Source organism: Neophocaena asiaeorientalis, unplaced genomic scaffold (genome assembly GCF_003031525.2).
Source record: "Neophocaena asiaeorientalis asiaeorientalis breed wild unplaced genomic scaffold, Neophocaena_asiaeorientalis_V1.1 scaffold43, whole genome shotgun sequence".
In the NCBI taxonomy this organism is placed as follows: Eukaryota; Metazoa; Chordata; class Mammalia; order Artiodactyla; family Phocoenidae; genus Neophocaena; species Neophocaena asiaeorientalis.
This window is the reverse complement of record NW_020173674.1, coordinates 384,410-394,653: the sequence shown is the minus strand read 5'-3', so window position 1 is coordinate 394,653 and position 10,244 is coordinate 384,410. Positions and strand designations below refer to the sequence as shown.

General features: G+C 55.6%; 2 protein-coding genes across 2 annotated transcripts in view; one reads left to right on the top strand and one right to left on the bottom strand.

Moving 5' to 3' along the window:
* Window positions 1-6,528, top strand: part of DEAF1 (DEAF1 transcription factor) — a 26,239-nt gene extending 19,711 nt beyond the window's left edge. The window contains exons 13-14 of the mRNA XM_024748855.1: window positions 4,936-4,940; window positions 6,117-6,528. Of these exons, the coding sequence (XP_024604623.1) occupies window positions 4,936-4,940; window positions 6,117-6,221 (110 nt within the window). The 3' untranslated portion in view covers window positions 6,222-6,528. The remainder of the gene's footprint in view (window positions 1-4,935; window positions 4,941-6,116) is intronic.
* A 3,232-nt stretch (window positions 6,529-9,760) lies between these two features.
* The window catches only part of DRD4 (dopamine receptor D4), a 2,793-nt gene continuing 2,309 nt past the window's right edge, over window positions 9,761-10,244 (bottom strand). The window contains exons 4-5 of the mRNA XM_024748964.1: window positions 10,115-10,179; window positions 9,761-9,991 (exon numbers count right to left, since the gene is read on the bottom strand). Of these exons, the coding sequence (XP_024604732.1) occupies window positions 9,789-9,991; window positions 10,115-10,179 (268 nt within the window). The 3' untranslated portion in view covers window positions 9,761-9,788. The remainder of the gene's footprint in view (window positions 9,992-10,114; window positions 10,180-10,244) is intronic.

The following is a 10,244-nucleotide window of genomic DNA, read 5'->3' as shown; positions in this document are numbered from 1 at the left end:
CCTGGGCTCCGGCAAAGCCCCGAGGCAGCCACACAGGCCGGGCCAAGGAGGCCGCTGCTCCCCAGTGACCTTGACCTTGTCGCGGTCAGTGCTCCCCAGCCCTGGACGCCTCGTCATAGACCCTGCAAGTCAGTGCGGTTGCGCGTGTAGGCGTCTGATTCTAAGACTAAAGAGCGTTCTGGGGTAGCAGTTGCCAGTTCAGGTTTTCACCACTTTTCTCACCCTTACTCAGAGTGAGGGGCCAAGCCGTTGACTGGGGCCTGTGGGGTTATCCTCTCCTCTTAGAAACTTTCCACGATTAAAAAAGGTAACTTGTGCTTCCCTGGTGGCGCAGTGGTTGAGAGTCCGCCTGCCGATGCAGGGGACATGGGTTCGTGCCCCGGTCTGGGAAGATCCCACATGCCGCGGAGCGGCTGGGCCCGTGAGCCATGGCCGCTGAGCCTGCGCGTCCAGAGCCTGTGCTCCGCAACGGGAGAGGCCACAACAGCGAGAGGCCCGCGTACCGCAAAAAAAAAAAAAAAGGTAACTTGCCGGGTGGACAAATAGTAAAAAATCCCACCCCTGGTGCCTGTGACTTGGAGCTGCATCTGCGGACACAGCCTCTGCTGCACAGGGGACCCTGTGCCTGGCGGCTTCCCAAAGCGCCCCATCCTCAGATGTCCTCGGGAGGGAGGTGGGCAGGAATGACCCCCAAGACTAGGGTGTGTGGGACGTGGCATCTTCCTCCTCTGCGTCTCAGGGCTTCCCGGGGGGCTGCAGGGGTCAGCACAGCGCGGAAGGTGTGTCCAGGGGCTCCCAGCTACGCTCCTGAGCCCTGGCCCGTTCCCGGGGCGGGAGACTTGGGAAAGAGACCCGCAGGTCTGCTTTCCCTGGTGTCACCTATGGCTCGTGTGCTGAGGAGAGGGCCCGCATGCCTGCTGCGCTCGGGGACGCTGGGAGGAGCCCAGGCAGCCAGGAGGAGCCGGTGGGGTGGACGGGCTCCTGCTGGCTCGTGATCCGAGAGGGCGGCTGATCGGTGACCCTTCCCTGACTTTGAACCATCAGAGGAAGATTCATGGGTTTATTTCTTGATAGAGTCATTTTAGCCAGATAACACTTTGTCTAAATGCAAGCTGCAGTCTTGGAACCTCTCTTGGTGAATTGGGCAGCTATATTTCAGGTATAACCTTGTTGACAAACACTCCATTTCTTCCGCTGACTGTGTTAGGCTTGTGCTCCTGTGACTCGCTGCCGTGATAAAGGCATAGGCTTTGGTTTTATCGGGTTGGCCACAAAGTTCCTTCGGTTTTGAAGTAAAAACAAAAGACACATTTTTCATGTTTCCCAACAACTTTATTGAACAACGTATTCACCGTTTTGTTCCACTACCTTCTGCCATCTTTCAGGCAACTTCATGATTCCATCTTCCCAAAACTTTTCATCTTTTTGAGCAAAGAACTGTTCCAGGTGCCTTTTACAGTCTTCCCGGGAATTGAAATTTTTTCCATTAAGAGAATTTTGTAAAGGCCAAAATCAATGGAACTCCGAAGGGGCAGTGTGTGGTGAATACAGCGGATGAATCAGAACTTCCCAGCCAAGCTGTAACAGTTTTTGCCTGGTCATCAGAGAAACACGCGGCCTTGCGTCATCCTGATGGAAGATGATGCGTTTCCTGTTGACTAATCCAGACGCTTTTCGTCGGGTGCCGCTTTCTGTTGGTCTAATTGGGAGCAGTACTGGTTGGAATTAATCGTTTGGTTTTCCAGAAGGAGCTCATAATAGAGAACTCCCCTCCACTCCCACCATACACACATCACCTTCTTTGGGTGAAGACCGGCCCTTAGTGTGGTTGGTGGTGGTTCATTTCACTGCCCCACCATCTCTTCTGTTCCACATTATCGTACAGTATCCACTTTTCATTGCCTGTCACAATTTGTTTTAAAAACGGAACGTTTCCATTACGTTTAAGTAGAGAATCGCATGCAGAAATATAGTCAAGAAGGTTTTTTTTGCTTAACTTATGTGGAACCCAGACATCGAAGCGATGAACAGAACCAAGCTGGTGCAAATGATTTTCAAGGCTTGATGTGGAGATTTTGAGTATGTCGGCATCTCCCGCATGGTATAACGTTGATTGTTCTCAATTATTGTTTCGATTTGATCGCTTTCAACTTCAACTGGCCTACCCGACTGTGGAACATCGTCCAGCGAGAAATCTCCAGCACGAAACTTCGCAAACCACTTTTGACACGTTCGATCAGTTACAGCACCTTCTCCACGCACTGTGCAAGTCTTTTTGGGGGGGGGTTTCAGCTGCGTTTTTACCTTTCTTGAAATAGTAAAGAATAATATGCCGAAAATGTTGCTTTTTTCTGCACGAACCTGTGTCCCCTGCATCGGCAGGCGGACTCTCAACCACTGCGCCACCAGAGAAGCCCTGATAACCTTTTTTTAAATGCATGGTGATATGACAGCTGTCACAATACAGTCTAACAAAATTGTTTCGAATGAAGTTAAAGACAACTAAACGCTACTAGAGCCATCTTATGGAAAAAAAACAAACTCTTTGGCCAACCCAATATTTACAAAAATCAGTGTACAGTGAAGTTCAAAAACCGTTAATTTTCACGTGGGATCCATCGTAAACACTCGGTAGGACCTGAAAAAACTTAAGCTCTGGGCTCCTTGTAATAAATGGTGGTGCCGACAGTACAGCTTTTGGGCCTGCCCACTGTGCTCCCCAGAATTCTGTGTGCTCCCCAAAGACCTGGAAAGGTAGTTAATGTTACTCACCTTCTTACAAGTTGGACAAGGGCCATGAATTGTTTTGGCTTTTACGTGCAGACTTTATTTTCTTTGCAAATCCCATGTCAGGTGTGTGTGTGTATGTTTTACATCTTCATCGAGGTAGAATACATACCATAAAATCCACTAATTTTACGGGTACGATTCAGTGGGTTTTAGTAAGTTTGCATTTGGGCAAACATGACAATTTGGTTTTAGAACTTTCCATCACCCCCGAAAGCCCCCTCGGCCCACACCCCAGCCGCTGGCAACCACGAATCTCTTTCTCTGTAGATGTGCTTCTTCTGGACATTTCACGTAGCAGGAGTCGTATAACATGTGGTCTCCCGCGTCTGGCTTCCTCTGACCAGCGTGTTTTCAAGGTTCATCCACGTGGAGCCTGAGTAGCGTCCACGGTGTGGCTGGACCTCGTCTTGTCCTCCAGTCCTCAGCCAACGGACATCTGAGTGGTTCCCGCCATGTGACTGTCGTGAACACTCACGAGCGAGCTCCAGGGTGGAGACAGGTTTTTGTTTGTCTTGGCTACATGCGTCCATGGATTTGCTGAGTCATATGGTAAACTTGTGTTTAACTTTAGTAAGAAGCTTCCCAACTTTTCCGAAGTGACTGCACCCCCTCCAGTGGCGGGTCCACCCGTGTCCACAGTGCTGGCTCTTGCTCTCTGGCCGCAGCCCTGCTCCCGGGTGTGAAGCGACGTCAGTGCGTTCAGTCTGCATCTCCCTGATGTCTAAGGATGCTGAGCATCATTGGTGTGCTGGTCAGCCATTGTATATCTTTTGGGGGGAAATGTCTATTCAGACCTTTTGCCCGTTTTTAAATGGGATCGTTTCTCTTCTTATCGAGTGTGGAGATGTCTGTGTATATCCTGGATACAAGTCCTTTATCAGATATGTGATTTCCAAGTACTTTCCCCCAGTCTGTGACTTGTCTCTTTATTTCTTAATGGTGTCATTTGAAGGGCAAAAGTTTTTTTAATTTTGATGAAGTCCAGTTTACTTTTAAAAAGTTTTTATTATCTATTATTTTTGGCCTTGCCATAAGGCTTATGGGATCTTAGTTCCCGACCGGGGATCAAACCCAGGCCCCCTGCAGTGGAAGCATGGAGTCCTAAAACCCCTAGGGAAGTCCCAAGAAGTCCAGTTTATTAAAAAAACATTTTTAATGGAGATCACGCTCTTGGTGTCATATCTCAGAACTTTTGCCTGACTCAAGGTTAGGAAAATCTCCTATTTTCCTCTAAAACATTTATAATTTTAGCTCTTTTTTTTTTTTTTCGGCCGCATAGCATAGCTTGCAGGATCTTAGTTCACCAACCAGGGATTGAATCTCAGCCATGGCAATGAAAGTGCCGGATCCTAACCACTGGACCACCAGGGAACTCCCTTTAAGCTTTTACTTTTAGATTTATGACCCATCTTGAGTTAATTTTTAGGTATGGTGTGAAACACTGTGGACTTGAGCCCAGCACACATGAAGTTTTACGTACTGTATAGACTTACAGAGTCAGGTAATCTACAGAGTCAGGTAATTTACAAACTAAAAATTTATTCTTTTGAGTCTAAAAATAACAGGTGCTGGAGAGGGTGTGGAGCAAAGGGAACCCTCTTACACTGTTGGTGGGAATGTAAATTGGTGCAGCCACTATGGAGAGCAGTATGGAGGTTCCTTACTAAACTAAAAATAGAGTTGCCATTTGATCCAGCAATCCCACTCCTGGGCATTTATCCAGAGAAAACTCTAATTCGAAAAGATGCATGCACCCCAGTGCTCATAGCAGCACTGTTTACAATTGGCAAGACACGGAAGCAACCTAAGTGTCCATCGACAGATGAATGGATAAAGAAGATGTGGTTCATACATACAATGGAATATTACTCAGCCATGAAAAGGAACGAAATCATGCCATTTGCAGCAACAAGGATGGACCTAGAGATTAGCATTCTGAGTGAAGTAAGTCAGAAAGAGAAAGACAAATACCATATATCACTTATATGTGGAATCTAAAATATGACACAAATGAAATTATTTACAAAACAGCAACAGACTCACAGACATAGAGAACAGACTTGTGGTTGCCAAGGGGGAGTGGGGTGGGGGAGGGAGGGGTTGGGATTAGCAGCTGCAAACTATTATCCATAGGCTGGGTAAACAGCAAGGTCCTGATGTATAGCATGGGGGACTCTATTCAGTACCCTGTGATAAACCACAGTGGGAAAGGATGTGCAAAAGGCAAAGGATATGTATATAACCGAGTCACTTTGCTGGACAGCAGAAACTAACACAACACTGTAAATCAACTACACTCCAATAAAAAATTCTAAAAATGTTACTCTTTTGATATACAGGCAGACCTTGCCTATTGCACTTCTCAGATGTTGTGTTTTTACAAACTAACGGTGTGCGGCAGCCCTGCCTTGTCAGGTGAAGGTTGTCATCTTTAGGAATAGAGTGTCTTTGAATTAGGTTCGTACGGTCACACACTTTTAAATCGACTACAGTGTGGTGTAAAAGTGATCTGTATAAGCCCCGGGAAACCTGAAATCTTGTGTGACTTGCTTTATTGCTACATTTGCTTTATTCTGGAACTGAACCCGCAATGTCTCTGAGGTATGCCTGTAATGATTTGAAACTTTACTTTTTTATTATAAAAATAAGGCCACACGTTGTAGAAAGTTTGGAAGACGTAGGACAGCACGAAGATAGGCAGCTGGAGCCCTGCCCTCCGGGGCTCACCGCTGGGCTCTGTTCTTCCGAGTGTGTGTGATGTTCATTCAAGTCTTGTCATGGCTCACCAAACCCTAACCTCTCCGTGCGTCTTGGGGTCCGTGTCTCCACTAACCACGCCCCGTCGGGCCCCCAGAGCGAGCCCTGCTCCAGGCCAAGTTCGGCTCCATTTACCGCCCGTAATGGGCGATGGCAGCTCCCACCCTGACGGGGGGCGTTGCGGGGCGGGGGGGTGGACGTCCTCCCCGACCTCCCTGGGGGCCGCGGCCTCCCAGCCCCTCTGTGGACACGTGGCTGGCTCCGGCGCAGTCCTTTCACTTTTGCGATGATAAGTAATACGGCTGGGCGGCAACTTCGGAGACAAGTATTCCTCTGCAGGTGTGAGTGTTTTCGTTTAGATCCCAGGGAGGAAGCAGCAGGATCAGAGCGTGGACGTGTCTCAAGGGTCATCCTGGGTACTTGCCTTCGGAGCGGGTCCCTAAACAGGAGGGTAGGCGAGGCTGGGAGCCCCCTGCCCCGGAGGGCTGGCCTCTCAGCACGTGCACACCCACTCCCGGGCACAGCCTTCTCACTCTGAACCGTAACACGGAGTCTGTCCTTCCTTTCAGGACTGGAAGGACCACCAGCACATGTGTGGTCAGTCGGCAGCTGTCACCGTGCAGGGGGACAATGTCCATGTCGCCGAGGGTGTGATCGAGAAGGTCACCGTGTGAGGGCTCGCGGGGCCTCTGTGGCCAGGAAGGAGCCCCGAGGACGGGGGCCGCTGCGGACGAGGAGGAAGTTGCTGGCCAGGTTACGAGTGGACGTCGCGTGACTGGCGCCCGGGCAGCGCGCTCCTGCCGCCAGGCCCCGAAGCGGGCGGGCAGGCGGCCGGTGGACGCGGCCTGGGCCCTCAATGCCGCTCGCGGTGCTTTTTTTTAATCCCTTGGATGGTGAGCGTCCGGTCTTCCCTATGGGTGTGTCGTGTTCCATAACACGCGTGTACATACATGTGTCTGTCAGTAAAGTTGGCGCCCCTGCCCCATGCGGACTGGTGACTCCAAGCTCCGACCTCCCCGAGGCCCCGGGGGCCCGATTGTGCAGTTCGGAAGCCGAGACCGTATGGGGCCCAGCCCGGCGGGACGGGAGGCTGGCACCTGCTGCCCAGGAGCTGGGGCCCCAGAGCTGCCAGCCGGGAAGGCCGAGCCGCCGTCCAGTCTCAGGGACGGCTCGGCGTCTGGACATGCCACCTTCCCTTTGCACAGAGCGCGCCCAGGACCCCTGGGGACCCGCCCAGGGTGGCTCTTGCCTGCGCCCGGCTATCCTCGCCCAACTCTTGCGGGCTGGGGGCCTTGTCCCTGCCCTTCCCGGCGCCCTACCCAGCCTGTCCCCAAGCCTGGGTTCCAGGAAAGCTTGCGGTGCCCCGTCTTCTGTGCACTGAGAGATGGACTTTGACCCCGACCCTCGCCTCACTGTTGCATCTCGTTCACACCTCCGGCCCCGCACCTCCCGGCTCCTGCTTCCAGAAGGTTCTTCATAGCCCACGGAGACTTGCCTTTTGGGCCACGGGCTCCCCGGTGAGCCGAGGGGGTGGCACCCACGCCCGTCCCCCCGCGCCCAGCCTGGCTCCAGGTGGGGGAGGACCTGCCCCCCAGAAGCCCCTCTGCCTCCGTTCCATCGGCCTCTGTGGACTAAGCGGTTCTATTTGGGTTTTACTTGTTTTGTCGTCCCGCCTCTCCACCACCTTGGGGAAGGCCAGGCCCGGCCCCTGGGGTTTGCACAGCATGAAGGTGGTGGGAAGTGAGGACGGGGGTGGGGGCCACGTCGGCCTCAGCAGAAGGGGCTGCACCCCCAGAAGGAACCCCCCCAAACCTGAAAAGGCTAAAATGGCAACTTAGGTGGGCAGCGCCCACAGGGAAAGGCTTCCAGGTCCCTCCCTGGCGTCCAGCTCCAGGCAGCGGCCTCCCTGTGAGCAGATTCGGAGGCCTTGGGACCAGGCCCTGCAGGGAAGCCATCCTGGGTGAGGGTTTTCTGGGATCGGGGCGGCTTCTCCTCCCCTTCTCCTTAACGTAGAAGCCTGGGGACCGCTCGTGTTGGGGGCAGTTTTCCAAAGTGTATCGTTTCTAAGCCTTTGAAGCTATCTCTGCATAACCCCGGACATCAGGCTCCTTCTGGAAATTGCCATCCAAGCGCCAAGGGTGCGTTGACGCCCTCAGTTCTGTGTCAGCCTTCTGATGGCTTCTGCCAGACGCAGCCGCGGGGGCCAGGCCAAGGCTTCTGACAGTGTGCGGTGCGGCAGCCGTCCGGGTGCTGCGGGTCCTCTGAGCTGAGGCCGCGGTGACGCTTGGCATCCGTGGGCCTGGGACCCTCGAGGCACCTGCTGAGCCCCCGGGTCAGCCAGGCTCTGTATATCCGCACCTGTTCCCCCAGTGCCCACCTTGTCCCTGTGCCCACCTTGTCACTCCCTAGTGTCCACCTGTCCCCCCTGTGCCCGCCTTGTCCCCCTCTTGGGGGACACAGGAGTCTGCCCACAGGGCCAGTGGGCACAGCGCCGGACACCAGCAGATCCCAGCCCATCTGCAGCCCCGGAAGAGATGCACTTACTGGCCTGGCCTGGCCTGTCGGGGGCACGGTCACCCCCCCTCCCTAGCATAGGAGATGAGAAGAGTACATGGAGGGGGATGTGGCCTTGCTCCACACAGACCCCTGGGCTGGTGGGCATGGCAGCTGGTGCCCACGGCTGGCGGGCAGGGGTGCTGCTACTTGAGACCCTCTTGGCAGTGGCAGACACCAGCTCTGACCACCTGGAGTGACCACAGAAGGCCCAGCAGGCGCACGTCGGGGCACATCAGAGATGGGTGGCAGGGCACGGGCGTGGGGTGTGGACCTGAGGGACGAGCCAGGTGGCAGGGCCAGCAGCCGCAGTCAGGGGCCCTTTGCTCCGACCCTGACCCTGACCCTGCCGTCAGCCCGATGGTCCCTTCAAGTCTGAGGTTCACAGGAGGAACCACCAGCCCAGCTCTGAAGCAAGTGTCTTGCCCGGGTGAGGCTGTGCCATCTGGGGCTCCTCCCGGGAGGAGACCCAGGGTATCCGCTGCAGCCATCCTCATGCTCCACAGGCAAGAAGGTGCTGGAAGCTGAAGCAGCCAACAGACCTGGGGTCCGGCCCTGGGCCCCCTCCCCCACTCCCATTTTGTGTTGGTTCCTGTGTGGTGCCAGGGACACAGCACCCCATACTGGCCCCCAGTCCACCAATACTCGGTTCCTCGAGGGCCAGTCTCTCCCAGGATGATAGGGGCAGGCTGGTCCTGGGAGGTGGTCAGGTGGGGCTTCTCAGGGGAGGCAGCAGCTGAGAGACTGAGCAGGAAACGGTGCTCACCCAGAGAGGGGAACAGGGTGGCCCCCTCTCCATGGAATAGTTTAGCACGCTGAGGGTGGGCCTGATGCCGTGGCCCTCACAGCCCATAGTTTCTCATGTTCAGAGAACTTGACCCCCGACAGTGGCCGGCTTGGTCACAGTTCCTGACAGGAGCGCTCAGCCACAGTACTGGGAACAGCGGGTGCCCGTGGCGGGGGACTTGGGAGGGTCCAGGTGAAGTTGAAGTGGGGCTGTCTCGGGTTGAGGGGCGGGCCACGCTGTGGGCAGGAGAGGGGCAGCCACTCCCTGCTCTGCCCACTTGCTCCCAGCCAAGTGGGCAGAGGATGGCTGAGTGCCTTGTGGGCCTGCGCTGGCCCTCCCTGGAGGGAGGCTGCCCCCGTGAGCCCACCCAGCACCCAGGCCCCCTGTTCCTCCAGGCTTTGGGCATCTATGGGCAAGTCAGGAGCTGGCAGGGAGCTGTGCTCCGACCTTGAGGCAGCTGCCAAAGCAGTGGCAGGGGCAGGTCAGCTGCATTTTGCAGGGACAGTGGATGGGGCCACCAGGACAAGGGGAGGAGGCTGCTGGCCTGGGAACAGCTGTCGGGTCGGGGTGGGTTGCAGCTGGCCGGGTGTGTTGGGGAGGGAACCTGTTCAGGGAGGGTGTGAGTCGGGGCAGTCTTCCCAGGCAAGGGCTGGCCCTCTTCCCAAGGCTTCTGGGGCAGGGCAGATCTGGCTTGGTGGGGTCTCTTCTCTGGGCTTCCTCCGAAGGAAGGAAGGGGTTAACTGGCCGGATGAGGGTTAGTGGAGGCCTGGGCTCCTCCTCCTTGCCCCCTCCCCCGCCTCCAAGAGTCTTCCCAGCAGGTGTTGGGGATCTGTTTAATAACTCCTACAAACCCCCAGGCGAGGCGGGGTGCTGAAGAGGGGCTGCGGTGCCAGCGGTCTGCTCAGTAGCAGAGGCGCAGAGCCTTGCGGAAGACGGTCCGGAACTCGGCGTTGAAGGCGGTGTAGATGACGGGGTTGAGGGCGCTGTTGACGTAGCCCAGCCAGGTGACCGCGCTCACCAGCCGCGGGGGCACGGCGCACGTGGGACACAGTGCCCGGGAGATGTGCACGACAAAGAAGGGCGTCCAGCAGAGCAGAAAGGCCCCTGGGGGCGGGGTTGGGGCTGCCGTGAGCGGCTCCCTGCCACGCCCCCCGCCCCGGGCACCGCCTCACACCCTGGGCGCTGCAGTCTTCCCCTCTCTGCCCACGTCCCCTGGCCGGTACCCACCGACCACCACAGGCAGGACTCTCATAGCTTTGCGCTCCCGGCGCGAGATCTTGGTGCGTCTCCTCCTGCGGGCCCGCAGCGGGGGTTCGGCCGGCATGGCGTCCGAGGGCAAGACGGCATCCGAGGCTGG